The sequence below is a fragment of the Orbicella franksi genome, chromosome 13 (assembly GCF_964199315.1).
Source record: "Orbicella franksi chromosome 13, jaOrbFran1.1, whole genome shotgun sequence".
Lineage (NCBI taxonomy): Eukaryota > Metazoa > Cnidaria > Anthozoa > Scleractinia > Merulinidae > Orbicella > Orbicella franksi.
The window spans coordinates 10,755,804-10,778,299 of NC_138157.1; the positions used below are offsets into that span (position 1 = coordinate 10,755,804).

Sequence of the window (22,496 nt, forward strand, 5' to 3'; positions counted from 1 at the left end):
GTCTATGCCTTCCGAGCCAACTTTGTGATTTTTGCTGCCTTAAGAAATGTATGAAAAGTTCTCTTATCCCAGATGGCTGGGTATGGAGGGAAGTTGACGCTTCATTAAGCCGCATCTGTCGCCGACCTCCTATAAATTTAAAGGTGATATTAAACTCAATCTCCGGAAAACACTGAATTTTAATGTTTTTAAACACTGACTTTTTATTTTCACATCAGGTTTTACAGATTCAACGTCAATTTGTTAAAAAGGCTACAATTCACCGTGTCTACACTTTTACAGAATTCACAATCTGGTTCGGACTTGCCTGGCAAGAACCAAAACATGAAACCTGTGCGGTAAAATTATCCTGTACTTAAAAAATCACCAGCAGTCCTTCCACTGCAAGACGGTTAATCTAACCGACATATTTTGCCTGCGAATTAATCGCTATCTTAAGATTTACCTTGGCTTTTTAACGTCTTGAAATGAACTTCAGACAAAACAGTGGCTATCACTAATTTCATTTCGCACGAAATTGTAACACGAAATCAAACGGCTGGATCTTTGTGGACTACATGGTCATCTTCAAGTTCCAACGTAAGTAGTAACCTGTGCGTGTGCGCTACAATTTTACATTTGTATCTCATGACCACTGGACACAAACCTTTCTCGGCTCTACCCACCTAATTTATGTTTTCCTAGTCTATACTTAAGACACACGCAGAATTTTCCGCCTCTTGTGGAAGCATTCACTTGCTATGGGGATTGCGTCTGAACAGTAATCGAAGACCAAACCAAGCGGCATATGCACATGTTTTTTTGGATTCAGTTTTACACAGTCGTCAGGAAGCCATTTTACTATCTATCACACAACTCTAGAGACGGAATAAATGGCTATGAATAACCAGTGAATGCGCATTTTCAGCCGAATGAATTGTCCAGTGCGCCAAATACACAACTTGTACATTACCGTAAAATACAACGCGTGTGCCTTGTAGTGGTCGGAAACATTTAATGAGTATTCAAGCATCATTTTGGAATTACTATTTTTTCCTTTTCAAATTACAATTGTCCGATTTCTTTGTTGTGTACTTGCTTTTTCTTTCTATCTTTCTCTCTGCTAGTCATCTAATTATAAGCAGCAACCATTACGGTCTGGCTGCAGACTAACTACTTTTCGTACGGAGCCGCTCAATTCCCCCTATCCCCCCACCCCCACCAGACAGCTTCCTCCTAAGAAGTCCTCCTCAGTAACATGATTTCACATAGCTGTGAAAGCGTTTGAATTGCAAGAGGTGGGGGAAGTTCGCATCAGAACATGGAAAACTTCCCATACCCCTCGGGTAAAGTGATTTGTGTAAGGAGTAGGAATAAACCGGTACGCTAACTTCTGTAGAGGTACGGAACAAGACAGCGCTACAACAGTCTCCATGATTAGACTCGAGCGCCGTCGACATTTACTGCAACATGGTGAAGTACCATGAAATCATATCGTTTGACAATCACCAACGCTACTTTCAACCTGTACTTGGTTTTTAAGGTCCTGATGTCAACACATAAATTCTCCTTTCCTAATCCCCATACATTCTTTACAGTATTAGTTGGGAGAATTTGAACATCTGTCATTTATCAATGGCAAGCCTTCCTTACCGCGCTTCTCCGTCGACTCCCTACAGTCCTTACAGTGTAAGCTCTACAAATCTACAGACAGCCAGACCTATGATTGCCGAATACACATCGATAAGCATTTACCGTACAAAATATAATTTCTACATATAATCCTGTCTGGCGGTGGACGGTTGCTCGTCAGAGTCCGGGGGGGAAGCTGTTCACCTCTCCTTGTTCGTTGACGGGAGCTCCGTTCACCTTGTACATCACTTTTATTCTCATACGTAATGGTTGCTGTGAAAACAAGGGGACAGTATTTCAGTTTTTTTTTTTCAGTCTTGGAACTAAACTAATACAAAACTGCGTTTGAGCTGCGTTTTGATAATTCAATTGACCCACCGCGACTCAAACAAAACATTTTCGCGTTGGTAAAGGGTTAAGCGACACGTGTGCAGTGTTGTAAATAGTAAGTACAACGCACAATTTACAAACTAAATACAGCGTTACAAATATGGAGAAGTGATAGTCAGGAGCTAACATTGTAAGATAATGGTTTTGAATCACGCGTACTAACGTCAATATTTTAACTGATGAAGGCTCAAGCACCAGCCGAAACGTCTTGAACAAACATCCAAAAATAGTCAGTGTCAAACTATTATCTTACAACGGTACACTCTTTTTAAATAAGAGTATATTCTAAAAGACTAAAATTTACGAAATTTTAAGAATATTTTAAGGATAAACACGAGGCTGAGATTTTGAAAAGAATATAATTGCGTTGAAAATTTAAAACACAATTCAATATGTTTTTAACTAGACCATATAATAGTACTCCTTTGTCTAAACGGCAAAACTAGCCAAAAAGCAACAAAATCAGTACTAGCTGTATGTTCGATACTAATAACATTTCCGCAAGAAGTTATGTGCGTCATATCAAGCTTTAATGCCTGCAGGCTGGCTCCAAAATTACTTCAATACCATCCAGACACCAAATACATTCGAAAACAGAATTGTCATACGCTGTAATCTAAGAATATTCACAAGGATATTTTAGGCCTAAAATCGGAAGAAAAATAAGAATATTCGGCCTCAGCCGGAAGAACAACATTCTTATATAAAAAGGGAGTGTATTGAAGGCATTGTTCATGACCGAGATTTTTTTCTAGAAAAAAGCAATTTTAACATTCTGGGGTTAGGGCGGAGTTCTACTATAAAAATGATAAATTTCTATTAACGGTGATCTTGCATTTGAAAGTCAAGAACAAAATAAACAGAATTCTCTGTATCCACGGGAAAACATTACTCAAAAGTGTCACTCGAAGTTTGATCTAGTAGTTTCACTTTCAGATCAATTCACGTGTTCGCTGACAAAACAGGCGGATACTTGTCGCATGTCTTGCTTGCCGTCACAAGAGTTTTCGTCTGGTTATCACATGGTTTAATGAAACAAAATCGATGTAGGCCTCGTGTTTAAACAACATCTTGGCACTTGGCATACACTTCAAGATTAATATTTCTCTTTGATAGCAAATAACTTTTGTTCTATTGTTTCGAACTACTTCGGGGCTGAACGACTCATTAACACCCACTGGTGTTTACTTCACTTCATCTGTTGCAGCTAAAAAAACAGCCAAGAATCTGCGGCAAGAAAGAGACAATATGGCCGGGTATATGAACAGAAGAAGCGCGCCCAATACAGCCGGGTACGCGAATGTAAAATTAATGCAATTTTATTATTAAAACTCGGTTAACCAGCATCAAGTGCGCCCGGCGTGGCTATATTAAACAACAATTGATTACTGTTTTACATAATATTCAGACAATGCGTCTAATTGTCCAACCGAGGAAGTTGATTGTTCGCAGCGAGAAACACAACACTTGCAACAAACCGCAAACAATGAGCAACAAGCGGAAAACAGGAATAGTGCTGTCGACATCAACAGAACCACAGGATGACATGATACCGCAAGACACAAAGACCTGCACACCTTCCGCAGTAGAAACAAAGGGCGCACATTATTTAACTCCGGAAGAGCGGTCGTAAAACAACTAGGACGCTCCTACCTGCCAAGGGCAAATCTCTACACGTGTGAAAAAACAATATGTTCGACCGAGCGCGTCTGTCGCGTTGAGACACGTTGACAACGCGCTCCAAAAACACGTGCATATACCCACTCAACTGACACGGTAGAATATTACATCCTGTACGCTGAGAAGAGCGCTTCACACGTGTTGTGCCGCTGGCGAAGCTGAAAATAGCTCAGTGGACAATCTAGAATCTTAACGCGTGTTTATCTTAAAGGTGTTCAAACAAATGTTCTTTCCAAAACCACTTTACCGCAAGGATGGGAGTTCTACAATTAAATAACAAGGTTCTCAACTTGAATGAAAAGGGGAGGAATTAACGAAGTTTTGAATGTCACGTTTTTGTTTCGGAAAGATAACAACGATGAAACCGAGCCAAATCAGTCCGGCTGCTGTTAAGCGCAACATACAACACACGATATAAGCATCGAGTGTAGCGTCTGACAAGCCAATTCAGCTGAAGGCAAGAATCAAATATAGATTTCCTTTCAGCAGAGTTCCGCGTCAAAGGGAAGGAAAACAGTAGTTTTCACTTAACGACAGGATGGTTATAGAAAACAGTTAACACAGGCGAAGGAACAAAAATATAAAGAAATTAAAACAAAAATCAAATGGAAGGGAACCGAACTACCTGCCTAACTTAGAAAGTATGCGCAAGAGCAAATACAAGTGCGTGCCAGTGGTTAAACAATCTTAGAAAAAAAAGGCTTCAAATGAGCATGCGTAAATATGACGTTCATGCCTAAATCACACCAAAATCTCGACCCAGAGCCCTCGTGTTTTCGGACAGCGGTAACCGAACACCCAACGCTCTGTATAAAAATAAAAAACCAGCAACAGAAAATCCCGGTTCCCGTTTGATTGGGTGCATGGTTTCTGAACAAGCGTACAGAGAGCAACCGCCGTGACTAATTGTTGTGTGGCTCATTTTCCGATTTTGCCCAGAGGTCCCGTTTCTGACCAAAACGATCACGACCTCATGGAACGAGATCAGTGTCGCACATGATTAGTAGCCTCTTCCAGACGTTCAGTTAGCTGGGGCGCAGCGCGAAAAAGGACGAGCGAAAAAATAGGGGAGAAGTCTTTTTCTCGCCGCGCTTCTCCCCTATTTTCGCTCCCCGTTTTTCGCGCTGTGCCCCAACTAACAGAACGCCAGGAAGAGGCTTCATGAGTAGTAGCCTGTGCGTGTATTCAACGTCAATATTCCTGGTGCTTGTGTTATATGAGCATTACTTACACTGGCGTTACGCGCGAACACTACATCTGCTAGATTTCCATCACATTTAACTGACGCACAGCTGCATTGATTACCTGTTGAGGGTTCGCTACTTTGACTTCTTGATTAATAGCGCCTGAATTATTGGGTGGTACAACATTACCAGACGGGCTTTGAAGCTGTAACTGAAATGTCTGTGTATAAAAACAAACGAGGGGCAAATTACAGAAAACAACGACACAAGGTTTATTAAGTGCATATTTTGAGCCTTCTTGCGAGGACAATAAAACAAGACGCCTCGACTTTAGTGGTTTTTTTGAGTCGCACTTTAAAACACGCTTTTCAACTTATGAGTTACACTTATTTCCTTCAGGGTGCCACACACAAGATTTGTTGTGTCCCAATTTCAATCAGTGTTAACCGGTAAAACTGTCAAAAACGTCCGGCTAAGTCACAGGAATTTATATTTAACTTAATAAGAATCTCGTAACTACCTAAACTGTAAATTTATTCAGTATGAACACGTAGACGAATTGTCAAATTCAAACTACGGACAAAAAATTCGCAGTTATGATTTACGTTCTCCGTCTACGCAGATGTTGGCCATTTCACGTCGTCAGGGTTCGTTCTCTTGTTCTCTTTCTTGGACTAAAATTCAAGGACCTTTCAAGGACATTCCGGGACACTAAAAACATACCATTAGAACGTGACAGGAGATGCTCAGGTTTGAGGGATACCTGCTGGATCTGTTCAAGTCTAAATCGTTTTTAGTTATGGTTCTACATGGAAACCGTCACACAAAAAAGTTCAAGGTTTTTCAACGACCCAATATGGTTTTCACGGACTTTCAAGGCCTTGAATTGAATACACCGACTTTTAACTTAAGTACGAACCCTGCGTCGATGTTTCATTAAGGGTGGCTAGGAGTAGACAACACAACACAGTTGCAAAGTTACTGTTCTACTCATAAATCTTTTGCTTGGCGACGTTGCTGTTGCCATTACGATTTACGTAAGGTTCTTATCATTCAAACGAAGCGAAGAGAAAAACTGCCTGCACACCTTAGGTACTGCTGCTTGGAACACAAAGTCAGTCATGGGTTGAGCGAGCGAGTTTGTAGCCGTCATCATGATCGACACTACGTTAGACGGATTACCAGGAACTTTTTCAAACCCAAAGTTTATCTTTAAACCATTGTTTTCGAAGGCTGTTATGGACGGAAAACCTATCAACAGAAAGAGGAGATCAAGTGAGTCCGACATTATATAACTCGGTTATCAACACAACAGTTATTCGTCATGTCGTGATCAAGGATAAATTTCAGATCTGATATGGCGAGCGACGCTTAAGAAAGTGTAAGATCACATCAAGCCTTTAAATATTTATACCATGCCACAGCCAATCAGAATACAGGAAAGCCGTTGTATATTCGACGGTATTGCACCCAACCTTCCCATCATGCGCTGCGCGTATGTCGCATTGATTGTGTTGGCCACTGTATTTTCTAAGGCATGGTATAAAATAGTTATACAACGCTCTCTCGTGGTATACCATGAAATATCCCACGAGTCACTTGTATTTTCTTGGTGTAAACACGAGTCTTCAGGCGAGTGTGCATACTGAGAAAATACAAGTGTCTATGGTATACCACGAGAGAGCGTTAATAACCAAAGTGGAGCGTTCAATTACAGAGAAGAAATTCGCAAGTAACTTTACATTTTGAAAGTGAGAAAAGTGATAAGACTTGTTAATATACAAACCAGAAGAGAAGTTTGGAGTTTGATTCTGAGGAGCGATCGGTTCATGATTGAGCTGAAGCTGAGCCGGCATTCCAGATGGAGCTGGATTCAGCAGTCCCCCACCATCTAACAAGTTAGGAACTGCTGGTGACGGCGCCATCATGTTCATGGGAGGAGGACCTGGACGTGAGGAATAAAGATGTCAATAGTTTAGCCTTTACTAATTGCTTAAAATCGCGCAAAGAAAATATAAAGGGATGGTATAGCGGACAGAAGAGAAATTTGGTACAACTGACCTGCATTTGTTGAGCCTAGGTCCAGATCCCCTAATAAATCTAAGAGGTCCCCGCCTGATGAGGCCGCTGGAGCCGGAGGTTGGACTGGGGCGGGTGCGGGTTCTGGTGTCGGGCCTCCTCCAAGTAGATCCAACAGGGTTTCAGACTGGACGTTGTAGGGAATGAAGGGAGTGCAATTCAGAGGTAATACAAGTAAAGTTCCTTCAAGTAAAGCCTTAATGAGCTCCATCTTGCAAACAACTCACACTCGCTCAATTCTCTTCGTGTCCTTGGGCGCATGGGGCCATGTTGTAAACAACGAAAAGAGCATCGTTTTTCTGTTTTTCATGTTCTTATCTGTTTCCGTGTTAACCATCGCAAGTCATTTTCACTTCCTAATCGATTCCTGTCATTTGTAAAGCACTCTTCTTCAAAATCATTATCGATGAGTTTCATGTGATCTACGCGTTTTTAGCTTTTTAAAATATTCCCAAAAACAGATGAACTTTTTCCAAACACAGGGAAAGCACACGACGATTTATATTCCAAAGGATTTCATGGACATCAGCAAATGCGCAGGAAAGAGGAAGAGAAGGGGAATTCAGGAAAGCAGGATAATGTTTTTTTATAGCACAATCACTAGGAAAACATAATACTATTCCCTAAGTGAATAAAAATAAAACTGAGAATTGACTTTCTCGCAATCTTACCCCTTGTTTAGGAGGTTTCTGTTCCACCACAGCTGCAATACAGAAAGAGATAATCAATATTCTGAGTTTGGGAAAGAAAAAGTTAATGTACACAAACTGGGGTTAATACAGGATTTTAGAGATTCGAAATTCGAGTCAAAATAAAGTTATGTATGTACGTATATGTGTAAGGGGGTTCGAGATACGGACCGCTGAATCCAGTCCCCTGTAGGGGGGTCCAGGAGCATCTTCCCCCTGAATATTTTTTAAAATTGGAATCCTGCATTCTGAAGTCAACACAGCGTGTTATAATGTCTAATTTTTTTTTAAAAAATTTAGGGGTTCGACCGAAACCCCCTTCGATCCGCCCCAGACAAACACACACAAATGTAACATGCAGACATGGTACCTTGTTTTGTTTCCACCTCTGGTTGTGATGGCACTTCTCCATTTGTGACTGGCTCAGGAGAGAGTTTAGATTCCATGACAGGCATCTTCTCCAGCAGAGCAGATCTGAGGTTTAAAAATCAACAAATTACAATGAACAGTCACAGCTACATGTATAAGCGGTGACTCTGAATCTTTTTACATATACAATGAAAATTCAATGAAAATTTTGATAATTTCCGGAGTGAGGAGTTGTCTTTTTCAAATGGCCACTTCCTGACATCACCTTGGTACATTCAGAAGTGTGTTTGTTGAGTGTATGACCCTGTCACTCAGTGTCACGCTGAGCATTACACATTCAAGCAAGCAGACCAGTAGACTTAGTCCCAAGGATGACCTTTTATTGCAGATGGTTTGTTCCAACTCTAGGATTGGGACCAATCTGTAGGGCTCAGGTATCAGATGATCGTGATGGCTCATTACCACACCCCTCAACTCCGGTTTCTGAAGCACGAAGTCACTACAAGCACTCCACAGCTACCTGGGACCTATTTAAACTCCTAGGTTGGGGAGAAGCACTGTAAGAGTAACGAACCCTGAGCAGACCATGCATATAAACAACCCAAACATCTGCATCTGGGGTGTGGTGCACCAGCCATTACATCTTCATATAAAGCATACTCACCTCATACTGTCATGTTTATTGAAGAGAGAACCAAACTCCACACCTCTTTGCTGCAGTTCAACATCCATATTCACTTCAAATTGGTTGATAACATTCTTAATCCGCCTGAAAATAACACCAAAACACAGTGATCATGAAAATAACTTAATCCCCTACTTCTGCTCTACTGTGATCTGTGAGCCTCTTTCAGTAAACCATATCGTCAACTGACTCTCAACTTCATGTACTTTTAGCATACATTTCCTTTTCGGTAACCATGATATCCAAAGTAGTGGAACAGACTCTAGATCCATGGAATGGGTGGTCTGTCTGTCTTTCTGTCTTTCTGTCTTTCTGTCTTTCTGTCTTTCTGTCTTTCTGTCTGTCTGTCTGTCTGTCTGTCTGTCTGTCTGTCAGTCAGTCAGTTGCCAGTAAAGATGTTGAGGTAGACAAATTTTTCATCACAATCAGGGTTGTCAATAAGGGCCATATTCCTTGTTGCTTTGAGTAAGACTTTCATTTGTAAACTCCTAATATTGCATTTTAGACTTCCTTCATAGCGTAGAAATAGCGTTTTTCCTCTTCTTTTCTTCTTTAGTGTGCATTTGTGCTTCAGTTTTCTTGCTGACCTGTATTTTATTTCTAGTTAATGCTGATGTTAACTGGCTGCCTGGCTCTGCTAGCCCCTATGGTTATTCCAAGCAGCTAGTACTCTAATTTTCACTTTTAATATTTTCATTGTCGTAATTTCTTATTTTGTGCAAGAGTGAGTGCAAAGAAAGATTGAGACGGATTCCATCCAAAGTTCCCGCAATAAGTACAAAAATTATTTACTAAAAATCTACTCACAGCACAGTAACTTTTTGAATACTATTCAAAACATCTCACTGTAATTCATTTCTCTAGGTGACCCCACGATTAAATCCCCAAGCATTCTCAAGAGATTTAAAGTCAAACCTCGTAAGAATGCTTAATGCGTGTGTTATTGTGTTTTCAACAGACGCGAAATATCCGTTTTAATTGAAATATGGATAACTTCAAGTTCAATTTCTCTCGCGGGGTCAGCTTGAAAACTTAACTCGCGATAAGATCTTCTCACCTTTATTCAAAAATATTACCATGCTATGAGGTTTTTTTGGTAACTTTATTTTTGCCATTATTGCTCGATTGTTCTGCAGATATCATCTTAATTGATTGATAACCCTCAACAGCTGATGCAACTGAGTATGTTTGATGGGCCCTTGATGTTATGGGTGAACTTACCTGTTGTTGATACAATTCACTCAAAAGAAAACAAGTTTGTTACGAGTGTGAAGATCAAGGTGACTCGAAACCTACTGACAGCCCTGACAGTAGAGGACCCCTTGAACATCGATCTCTGGACATTTTTCGTACATCAGATTCGTGACTAAAGAATGAGAGTTCTTCATAAAAACCAGTGTAAGACATTTAGCGTTTTTTTAATCCTGTAGAAACGCTAATTCTACACATTTGAAAGTTCATTCTATGCTCACCAAAACAATGTACAGAAAACCTGTCAACACGTCGTAAGTCATCAGGTACTTACTCCATAGTAGCAGTAAAGCGTGTACTAAGTTTCATGACAGCATTCAATGCATAATTCTTTGTGGCAGGCGTAGAATGTGAGCTGTAGAGCACGCTCTCGAGTACATCAAGGACATCATTCTCAGTGAGCTAGAAATAACATTGGCAAATTGAAACATTACATTAACACGTGAAAACTGCATATAGTTTAACAAGGTGACACCGTTAACATAAAGCCTGCCAATGTAAATAGCTTCCATCAGTTCAGGGGTTACATTATGGGCCGTGCACCGGGCAAATTGACCAGGTGTGAGAATGATTTTGCCCAGCTGGTTTGACCAAGAAGAGGAAAATTTTTATTATAAAAAAGTTCAGTTCAAAATATTTTGCCTGTCTGTGAAAACCAGTTGCTCCCCTGCTGAAAATGTTAATAAACCCCTGCAGTCGTGTCATCCTTAACTTTGTCCTGCTTCTTTGTACTTTCTTTATTACAAACACTCTCAGGGTTGTCAAATGCTCGCGACAAAAATCACAATCAACTTTGTGAACTCAGCTGGGTACCCTGCTACTCTATTCTTCCAATTCCTTAGAAAAGATTGTAAGATCAGCAACCTTTAGACATCCTTGCAAAAGCTTTCATTTTTAATCATACACGTCACCTGCAATTTCAACTTACATTGAGAGATTCATCCTCTTCATTTTCGACAAATAACTGATCGCCATACTCTCCACAGCACCAGGAACCTACCTGGACCATTGGTTGCTGAAAGGAAATCAAACACATACAACATTGAAACCTTCAATTTAAATGCTGAAAGATATTAGCTCTCACTATTCTATAATGGAAGCGTTAGATTTACTCCAAGCAATCCAAATCAGTTAAGGTTTTTCCTCAGAATTGCATTGTGCATCCCTACTGCGCATGATTTTCGAGTCATTAGCGTGTGCTCGCAAGCGCATGCACATACAAAATGGTGGCTTTTTCTAAATGGTTTGGATTGCGAGAGACAAATGATCGTTTTTTCTCAGAAACGAGTACGGGGACCTAACGATTTTTTTACTTAGTTTGAAAACAGCTATCACCTTTCCATACAGTGAATATAGACCAATTTCTATCGCAGAGTAACAAATTATCACTGAAAATGAGAGCATACCAAGCACTCATAAACGATAAGATGTGCCCTCAAGAACACTGCATGCTTGGAACATATTGAATCCCTGTCGACTAAATATGGGTGCCTTTATCATAAAACGTACATCAAATTACTCCTTAACATTGATGCAGTACATCCATTGTTGTATTTCTTGCTTAACTTTCTCCCAATTTTTCTGCTCTCACAAAGCATTAGGTGAGTGGTTTAGATGTAAACGTTTCTAAAAGCAGATAATGTAAGGAATTATGTGGTTTACTGAGGGTCTTCCTGCTCCTAAACAAGTACGGGGACCCCCCCCCCTTTTTTATTTCAATATTTAAGTTCTCTTGATGTAAGAGGCCAACAGGCAAAATTTGAATGCAAATCTATTGTGCGTTCTTTTTCAGGGGAATGACCTTAAGTGATGAATGGATGCCAGTGCTACACAAAATGAGGCGCACAAATGCAGTGAGTAATAGCAATTTTTTTCCCTTTACCCTAGGCTAGAAAACTCCTTCAATCAATCAATCAATCAATCACTCACTCACTCACTCACTCAATCTTTATTTATAGAGGGTAACACCTAAAAGTTTCACAACTAATAAACTTGTTGCCCTCTTAAATAGACATGTATAATAATTAAAAATCTATTAAAAACCTATGTAAAATTATTTATTAATTATATGATCTCAAGATCTAGTGTGAATATTTTGGTTCAATTTTACCTTTGGTACAATTCGATATCTCCATTGTTCTGACCAGTGTATGGCAAGATACAATGTTGAATTAATAATGTACATGAAACAAAGGAAAATATCAAACTGAACCACGGGTAAAATCGAACCGCAACAGGGATTTTCCAGCAGAATCATCAAGCACAAATGCAATAAATTCTTGCCAACAGAAATTTAGTCAAAACGTTCCCAGTCCCTGTAGCTACATTATAACAACAAAAAAGGTTTTATAAGTTCATGCTTTCAGCTGTGCATCCATCACATAAATAAACTTGTTGATGACATCGTTTTCAAGAAAGTACCTGGCTTATGTCATTTTGCATGGCCTTAAACAGCCGTTGGACAGCATAAGCTTGCAGCTCACTGGATGTTGACACTAGATGGATCAGGCTTGGTACCGCATCGTCACGAACAAAATTTCCAGCCTAGGACAAGATGAAAGAAATTAACGAAACAGAGACCAAAAAGAACCTACACTGTATGACCAACAGGTTTTTGTTACTTGCCACCACAGCTGGTCATTTTGAAACACTGGAAGAAGACAACTTCTCGGAATGTAGGATTATAAAACAACAATGGCAAAGTTGTTGTTGTTGTTGTTGTTTTTAGTTGGTTCTATGCTTGCATACTTGTTGCATACATGTAGTTGAAGTGCAAAAAGAAAGAAAGAAAGAGTTTCTCAAGTACTTCCTAACTTTGAATTTGTTACTGATTTGATTCATACATGTACATAATATGAACTGGACCTCAGAGATTACCATGCTTTTACATATGTAATTTCAAATTGAACTGGTGTTCAGTACAGGAGCCATCTTTAAAACTTGTTTGATTACTCTGAGTTCACTAAAACATGTAGTAACTGAACTAACCATTGGTAGGAGCCCTCATATTGCAGAATGTAACGATCATTCCTTTTGTCAGAAAACGTAGTAGTGTTTCAAAATCATTAATCATTGGGCACATTTACACACAATAGTCAATGTCACTATCACAATTCATACAACTTCACAGACAAAATTCAAGGACTTCTCAAGGATAACACCTAGTTTTCACAGACTAAACTTAATGACTTTTGTTGTCCCTATTTAACACCTCAAACACTCAGCTGAGTCATTTAAAGTTTTTAGATAGTTCAGCAATGGCTAATGCAATTAGTCTCTGTAACAACATTTTGTAAATGAACATTCCTGAGAACTCTTTTCATTTTATTTTCCCTTGTGTAACTTCCAAATTATGATGGAGGTTTGGAGATAAGGTTATTGCACTCACTGTAGTAAGAACTTTCATCATGGTGTCAATGTGCCATCTCTTGTTTGGAGAATACCTAGAAACACAATGCAAAATAACAGTAATTATTATATAGACACAAGTGTTTTACTGGAAAATACACCAGTGGTAAAATTCATACAAAACCACATCCGGGACTCGGGTGGCATATTTTCCATATCCCCACTAGTGAAGATATCGATGATTTCACTGATATCAAGTTTGTCTCTTAAATTGTGCTTGAATTCATTGGTGTATGATCGAAACATCTTCGGGTCTTCCTTGAAAGTCTTCGGCAATCTTCGGTAGTCTTCAGAAATTTTTGGAAAATGTACGGCAATATTCGTGTGACCTTCGCACAAGTTTTGGAGAATCTTCGGAAATCTTCATGTTAGCTCATAGATATGAATTTTATGTTCTTGTGGCAAAAACACTATCCCACTAGTGAGCATAGCAAACGTGGTATTGTTCTTGCCACTCGAACATAAAATTCATAATCTTCTTGCCACCACACAATATCCTCTATATAAATCATGAGCTAAGTATTTGTGCAATGAAAAAGAGGCTTTCTCTTTGATGCAGGAAGAAGTTCTTACTTTTCAGCTGCTAAGAAAATTTCTGAGGTGACGTAGGACTTGAACTCCAAATCAGCCTTGACCAGGAAGGTCAGTAGTTCCTTCATCATGCCACGAATGTTACTAGAGTTTACCAGAGCAAAGGACAACTCCATAGCTCGCCTGAAAATAAAAGGACAATGTGATGTAATGCCAGAAGGCTATGTAACTGTGTGCTCATTGGGTTTAAAGGTGAGCATGTCAGCTCGTGATAATGAAATATGCAAAAAGGCATTCCATTTTCAAAATATGTTAATGATAACCGACTATATTACTTTTCTGCTGTGAAGATTGTGTTCAAGAAAAATGGCGAAAATCTTACTGACCAACAAAAGGCAACAAAAGGCAACAAAAGTTTTTGAGATAATTCACTGCAAAATTGTTTGTATTTTTGAACATCTTGGAAATATTCCCCTACATAATCCCTTATTCTATCTGACTGTCAGTGCAATACAAGACTAGGGGCACAGTGTACACAAATTTGCAACACAATTCTAGAAAAATGTCAGGGTTAAAAAGGGAAATGAAAAGGCTGGATTATAGCCAGAAAATGAAAGAAAGGAAACGTCAGGGGAAAAACCTATTAAAATATCACAAATTTTGTGGCCATTCTCAACAGTTTCCTATAACGTCTGACCAAGGTTCACCTAATCTTCTAGCTATAAAATGCTTGGGGAGAGGGGAGTGCTTTTATCATGGATGGCAGGGACAGGAACATGGAAGGTTAGCAAGGGCTGCAAGTACCTTCTGATAGAGATATCAGGATCCTTCAGGCAGTCTAGAATTGTAGTACGATGTCTCTGAACAGCATTGTAGTCTGCATGCACCGTCTTTAAAAGTGTGTTCAGAGCAACATATCTATAACACAGAATAGCAAGCACAAGGCCAACACAACATCAGCTTTTTTTTAAAAACAAACTCTTACTTCACAATAGCTAATGGAAACATAATTTACAAATGTAACTAACAAGGCATAGCAATTGTCAGTGTCAGTGTTCCATTTATGGGATTTAAATCTCAGTTGCGACAACAAAAAAGGTAATTTCATCCTTGTTTGTGGCATGACCTATCAGGAGATGGCACTTGATTGATCACATGCTCTGTACAGAAACCTCTATTAAAAGATCCCTAATGTTACTCTTAGATGGACAGCCGAGCATAATTTAAAGGATACGAGGCCAAACCTACATGTATCTGCAGAAAGATTGACTGGTCAGAACCCCATGCTCTAGACCTTAACTACATTTATAAACAGGATTCCTCTGGCTTGTTAAGTCTGACCAGCAGGCGCAGAGAGACCTTGTTGATTGTACATGCTTGTATACTGTCATTTTCTGTCATCATTCTTGGATTTACAAGCATTGTAAGAAAAATATATATATATATATTTATCTCACCTTATATTTTTGTCATTGTTTAAAAGAAAGCGTCCTAAAATATTGATTGCTAAAACCTAAAAGTGGAAAGAAACTTAAGGTAAGGAAAGTTAAATATACATTAAACCATGTCACATATATACAACAGATTTATACACAGTTTAACTAATGATTTCCTCAAAGACAGAGCTTTGGACAGACTACATGTATGCACTAGCTTTTGGTAGTAAAATTTCTGGGACAGTTCAATTTTTGTTGAATGTTCATAGTGGTTGATGCAATTAGCTACAACTAGCTAATTTTCAGTCATGCCACTTGAACTGAAAGACACAAATATTGCAAATAAACATAACAGGCTTAAAAATCCCAACTGGCGGGAGGCAGACCAGTTGGCTATTCACAAACGTGACTGAGGAGTTGAACTGGGGTCTACCAAGAAACACTCCAGCTGAGTGGTCAGAGCGGGACTTGAACCCACGACCTCTGGATGACAGATGAAAATTATGATTTTCTGAGGGTCAAAGAGCCAGAAACCAGGGCTACAACTTTGAAGGCCGTTTTCACTGGAGTGGCAAATCTGAAAGAGTGAAACCCTAATGTAACTCAAACAATAGACATACCCTGAGGCCACTCTCAGATTTTGTATCCATTATGGTTAGAACTGTCTCATACAGGATGGCATTTCCAACATTTTTACTAGTTTCTGTGTTTGTTGCAACCTGTCAATGTACAAAAAATAGACCAAGACCATCAACAAAGTGAATGTAGATGTTAGTACTAGTGCATACATGTACAAGGTTAGAGGTACAAGTCTACAGACAAATGATGGAATAATTAATATATCGCATTCTTTCTTCAGATACACGAGAGCTGTACACTGTACTATTGTTCACTTCACTTAGTAAAAACTGCCTTGAAAAATGGAGGTTGGGTGCAGAAGACATCTAGGAACTTCAATTACTGGCAGCCAGCTGAATCCCTGTGGATGTGCACATCAAAATGCCACTGACCGCAAAGATCAGACCAGTTGTCGCTGTTGTTAACTCCATAAAATTTGATATACACTGTACATATCTTTCAATGTTACATGACGTTTTGATAATTTGAAGATACATCAAGACAACACTGCACAGTTGATGACATTCTATATTCTCGTCTGTAGACCTCTCATCAATACATTGATCTAGTAAGGAGAAATTATACTTACTTACTTAAATTATACTCACTTATGGAATTACTTACTAACCTGAGCCAAGACATCATTCATCTGCTCACTAACTGATTCCTCGTCTTTACCGAGCATTCTCAAGAGTCGCAGAACTTTAACCTGCAAAAAGATAGCTACAACATCACCACAAACTTAATATTACACAAATGAAAGAAATTTTGTTGTCATGAACACAACATACATACGCATGCAAAAAGGTTGTAATGAGTGCTATCCATAAAAGAACATAATCCAAGTTCAAACACACAAGCTGACTCCATTGGTGTGAAACGCTGACTGAAAGAACATTTTTTTGTCACTTTTATTCCTCTGTGATTAACTATCATTTTATTTAGTACACGTATCTATAAAATGCAATAATGAGGTTACATTTAGCTCAACATCAAAACCGTAGTCGTTTCATAACATAATTTTTTCAATATGTGGTTGAGAAATATTTTATCACAGGTTTTTAATAGTTAAATGTTTACCACAATGAATCTGTACAATACCTGAATGAATGGATCACTAATTCCAGAGACATCATGTTCTGGAGAATATCCTGACATCACAAGGTTCTTTAGTGTCTTGACCAATATTGGAACGTGCTGCAAATAATATGAACTAAGTGAGACTCTTGGGGAGGTAGAGCCATGCAACCAAGTGCAAGATTATCTCAAAATCTGGAAGTCGTTTTCGAAGACAGTGAAACGATTAGAGCAAGAGTTTTAAAGGCTTTTTGCTTCTTCCACATACATATATCAGTAATAACAACGTAGTTATAAATCAGCATCTAATTAACATTAGAGATAAAATGGCAGCTGCTGTTACTGTCACTTCTTTGTTTTACATTCTTGGTTTACATGTACATGTCATGTACATATATACATGCACTCTGAGACTTGATGTACCAATTCTTGTAGGAATACTAACTAAGGTTCACATCACTGTATTGTACACAGTTCACAACAAAAGTATTGTTGAATGGTACACTAGACAGGTTTACACATCAGCCTAACATTCACTTACCCTTCGAAAGTGTGACAGTGTTTCAGGGTTAACACGACACATCTCTGTAACCAAGGACACTCCACACACTAAAACACCTGATAAAGAAATCAAGAACAAAATAGTTAACACTACATGCACATCTGGTAAAGCATGTTCTCCCACAGTTTGATATCATTACTAAGAAAAAAAAACACCTACATGTATCTCCACTACAACTGAAAGTGCCACAGTGTATTAGTTTAAAAGAATGAGGAAACAGTGTATCTGTTTAAAGACGATTCAGAGCCATAGTTATACTTTGTCTTAAACTCTCCAACTGTTTTCAATTCAAATCTCAAATGTGTAAGAACTAACCATGATTTCTTTCATTCAAAAGAGATCTTGTTGTAGGAACAAACACTTCCATAAGTTCAGGTACTTTTCGGACAATTCTCACAGCACAAAGTGCAGCCTGAAAGGTAAAGGGAAAACATTATGGAATGTACAAACTCAAAATTTATGGATTACAAACAATTTCCACTTTAAAAGGTACATATGTTCTGCAAACGAACACTGACTGAAGACATTGCACCTTTACATAGGCAACAACAAGGCCTAATGGTTTGTGTTAGGGTCATCTACGTTTGAACCCTGGTTCGGGTCACTGCATTGTGTTCTCGGGAATTACAATTTAAGGGCCCATTAACTGACCTTTTTGAGCCATTGCTGAGGAAAATTCATTTTCATATAACCTCATCATTTTTAGCTACATTGTAGTTCAGAGCTATTTCTTGTGTTTAACTTTTTCATGATCAGTAACACCAGTGATGATGACATCAGGTCATGCCCATGGTCATGTGATTAATTCCAGAAAAAATGTAAAGGCTCCCAGGCATATCACTTAATCAGAATTTTTTTCATTGATTTAATGTTAATCTTCGTTATGCTATGCATAGATTTTGTTTCATTTCTAAAAGGTCCGATTTTGGGATTTCAAAATATAGAAAAATTCATAATTTTCTGAAAAAGGCAAAAATTTCACAAAAGGAATGTGTAGCTATACTTCCAGCCTTGGCATAAATCGCAACTCATCAAAAAAAGCTGGATTTAAAAAAAAAAAAACACATTTCCTTTAACATTTAAAAGAAACTGGAAGGGTTTCCGAAGTTATCCTATCGGCGCTTGTGCAGTTCTCTACCAGTGGCACTTTGATAAGATCACACAAAAGCCACACAAAGATAGTTTTCTTTTTCTTTTGCAATTGTTTTTCTGTTATTCTCTTATTTTGCTTCTGCTTGTACTTTTTTACGTGGCATTGTGTGAAACACAAAGGAAAAACATGTAATACGTAACCAAATTTGCACACTACCGAACTGTTTGAATCAGTCTCTTGCTCAGGCAAAGACAAGTAACCGGAATGAAATTTCATCCCCTTAGAAACCCGCGCGAGTGAGCGCATGTATTGGTTAATGGTCCCTTAAATACTCTAACAGTGCCTCTCTCCACCCACGTGTATGAATGGATACAGACAAATTGATATTTCAACCTGCCAGATCATGGGGAGGGAAACAAAGTTGTACATGTACCTGTAGCTAAGACCCACCCACTGGCTAATTTTACCAGGTGAAAAGGAGCTTTCCACCAGCTCAAATTTCACTACCAAACAAAAGAGCTGAGAAAATTTTCAAGGTGCACTGGTTAGCTGCACATGTTGATGAGCTTGCTTAAGTTCTTTTTCAACTGCCGGTACGTCGAGGGGAAGATCAACTTTAGAAATAGCAGACTCACTCTACACTTACTTTTTTCCTTAGGTAGGAATTTGTGGACTTGAGCAGCTTTTCCACTTCACCTGCTAAATCACGACTCATTTCCTGAGAGCAAATGCTATGACAGGAAGGATGACAAAAATACATGTCAAATGTAACACATGGATAAAACAAAATGTTAAAGGTTGACCAATCTGCACAGCTGGACAAATATGCAACTAGAAAAAGATTTTCAAAATATACAATCTGCACTACACTCACGAAAAAGGAATGTATTCAACTTACTTTCCTAAAGAGCAGAGTGCAAGACCTTGCACAAACTGGTTTGAATGACTCAAATCGCTAAAACAAGAAACAAAATGACATTTACACATAATTATTAATTAAAAATACTATGTTCGTGTGAAGTTAGCAATCACAACCATTACAGACCTCTGCTACATCATCTGAGAGTGAATTGTTTTTAGTCTCAGATGACTCTAATCTGGAATGAAATCACCACATATGTTCATATGTTCTCTAATGCTATGTTTTCAAGCCTACAAGACTTTTGATGTTGTCATGTACATTGTACACTATTGAAATGAAGCTTTAAAAATTTGCATATTAATCTTCTTTACCAAAACAGCTTCCAAGAATAACAACTAAAGTGTAAAAAGTTCAACTATGGAACCCCTAACAACCTATCAAAACAAGAAACCAAGAGACTTCTTTTTAGCACAATGTAACATACATGTACACTGTACTTTGTCTTGTACTCACTTTTTCAGAGAATTTGTGACCAAGAGGTGAACATCTTGTCGTTCATCCAATAAAAGCATGGCACCTAGATAACCTATTCTTTTGTCTGTAAACTTGGGTGAGGCAATCAGTTTTAAACATTCCAGCTACAAAAAAAAATAAATGATGTTCAATAAAAGATGGGTAAACAGTTCCGGGAAAGATTCAGTCACACTATTCTTCAGAACCCAAAATTACAGGAAACTCTTTCATTTCCAAGTTTTTATCTTACTCTAATTTCCAGAATTTGAACAGACTACACCTCTCTAAACTTTAAACAAATACACCATATTATTGAAGAGAGTTTTTGCAGTAACATCTGTGGGTTGTGATTGGCAGATCTTGATCCGTTTCATTTGTTTTTCATTGGTTGTTGTCGTAATTATGATTGGAGGCAGCTCCAGTAATAATCGCACCTGACCAAAGTGTGCAGGATATCCCAGCATGTGAATGTAAAGCAGCTTGGCAACATTGCGGCATCTAAAATCATTATCTTCCTCCCTGAAAGAATCTCTAATGTATGCACACTCCTTGGCTATCACTGCTCGTTCATCTGCAGCTGTCCGTGCAGCCCTTATTGTTCGTATCAGGTCTCTCAGCTTCCCTGGAGCCGGCATGATTAGGCCTTAACTCGGGAGCTCCTGTTAAAACATGAATCACATTGCATGCCATAAATATTATAAAAACTTGTACAAGATTTACAATAGGCATATTTCTCACAATCCTGTCCTGTGGCCATATCAGTCTGACATATGCTGACTTCATGGTATACTTAATTTCATCTACAAGACAGTTTAACTAAATAACAGGCGACAAAATGAGCATGTAGCTTGTAACAGCTTTTTGCCCTTGGTAATGACAACAAAAAGGTGGATAATTTTTTCTCTACATATGCCATGTGATTATAGATCTGTATGCCTGTATAACTTGAAAAAAACGCATAGAAATAATATTTTTATTCATTTAGAAACTATTGCAAACAACAGAAAGGAAAATCACTGATTATTTCAATTGTAAATCCTCTTTCTTCGAGCAGTCAATAAATCCAGATTTCTCATTAATTTCATGCATGCTTGTGATGGAGTTTGGAAAGACTTCCAGAGCTTGTAAGCATTAACCATCACTTGCAGACATCAAATTTAGAGCTTCCCTTTTTGATACCAGCTAAGAATGAGACACAGTGTACTTCTGCCTCAAGGGAATTTTAAATAACTTTTAAAATTTAGTCATAAGTGGTAACTCGTTTTCTGCAGGAAGTAGGCGTCAGTTGTCACATGTAAACACCTCCACATTGTCTGCAACTCTGATCCTTGGCAATAAATGATATATTTTAGCACACTTGCAAAAATCAGTGGCAATTTCACCTAGTGTTCTCAGCTTGTTTCCATTCAAATTCATTTGGAAACAAAAATTCTGGTTCTGTGAGTGAAACATTGTTAACATGACAGGAAAATTGAGATTAGCGTCAAACTAACAGATATGATTTTCATTACACCTTGCAGTAAGCACTTGCTTATGCCTTTTTTTATTTACAACCAAACGATCACATATCAGTATTCCTTTCCAGCAAACTGCAAGATCACTGTTAAGAAATTAAGCAAATTAAATTTGAAATGATCAGAAAACCATCACTGATGACACTAATTTAACATTGAGCTTACCCTTGGAGTTTCAGTTTCTGCCTGAAGAATTAAAAATCAAATCACCCACTAATTTCAACTGACACAAACGGGTTTTCGTGTACAAGCAAAATCAAAAAACTGAAGGAGTTAGCAACATTCAGCATGATTCCGTCTTATGTTGCCTTGTCGCTGGATTGAACTCGGCCGCTAACGTAGAACATAACATAGCAACTATAAAATTAATTTAAAACTTTGATTTATTTCACAATTACGTGCGCATTGTCGAAAATTGTACTGACTCTCAGATAGTGCACATCAACGTATTCATCTAAGAAGAGTAATTTAAGTTTACATAGTATCTAAAGTACTTTACTTACAAAGTGCACAGCTCACAATATTCGCCCGTTTACAAAAACTACATGTAAGCTGATTTTAAGTAAACGCTTAATATTCCAACTACAAACATGCCTAACAAAGTACTGGCCATAAAAAGTCTACAGCACGAACTGATAAACCGTCCCTTGAGCAAAGTTCCTGTTTAAAATTGCACATTTTCGGGTGAAATCCGGCAAATGAAGTGAAGTTTAACTCGAGTATCGCATTGCTTGCCTACTTCTTCCGCCTGCCCTAAGAGAGATATACCTCCAAACAGAGCTCGAAAGAAAGGTCAGAAAAAGGAGATACTATCTACATGATCACCACTTACCTGATCAAGGAACTTTGATCAAACTCCTCCCTCAAAGAAGGTAATCAGGAGAGAAAACGCTCCACGTTCCACGAAGACAAGGAGAATATGGCCGGGACCGGTTATGCGCAAG

The 22,496-nt window shown here is 38.5% G+C and overlaps 1 protein-coding gene across 1 annotated transcript; it reads right to left on the reverse strand.

The window, feature by feature from the left end:
* On the reverse strand, window positions 1-22,477 carry LOC145466612 (AP-1 complex subunit gamma-1-like). The gene is made up of 25 exons (XM_081450319.1): window positions 22,385-22,477; window positions 20,473-20,697; window positions 20,039-20,163; window positions 19,562-19,618; window positions 19,310-19,394; window positions 17,886-17,982; window positions 17,550-17,626; window positions 17,033-17,128; window positions 16,560-16,640; window positions 15,934-16,032; window positions 15,335-15,390; window positions 14,682-14,795; window positions 13,920-14,060; window positions 13,327-13,381; window positions 12,360-12,482; window positions 10,867-10,953; window positions 10,213-10,340; window positions 8,667-8,771; window positions 8,004-8,107; window positions 7,616-7,647; window positions 6,927-7,071; window positions 6,652-6,810; window positions 5,953-6,116; window positions 4,987-5,085; window positions 1-1,884 (listed from the first exon to the last, which is right to left on the reverse strand). Exons 2-25 carry the CDS (start codon window positions 20,671-20,673, stop codon window positions 1,789-1,791), a joined length of 2,526 nt encoding a protein of 841 aa, XP_081306445.1. The 5' UTR covers window positions 20,674-20,697; window positions 22,385-22,477; the 3' UTR covers window positions 1-1,788.
* Between the last annotated feature and the right edge of the window lie 19 nt (window positions 22,478-22,496).

Bases quoted from the DNA above. Each gene is read 5' to 3' on its own strand.
- LOC145466612 (XM_081450319.1), bottom strand. From the start codon at position 20,673: ATGCCGGCTCCAGGGAAGCTGAGAGACCTGATACGAACAATAAGGGCT. The intron at 16,641-17,032 runs GTATTGTACAGA...ATCTTTTTGCAG, and splicing joins TTAGTGATCCATTCATTCAG to GTTAAAGTTCTGCGACTCTT. The intron at 7,072-7,615 runs GTAAGATTGCGA...TACAACGTCCAG, and splicing joins AGAAACCTCCTAAACAAGGG to TCTGAAACCCTGTTGGATCT.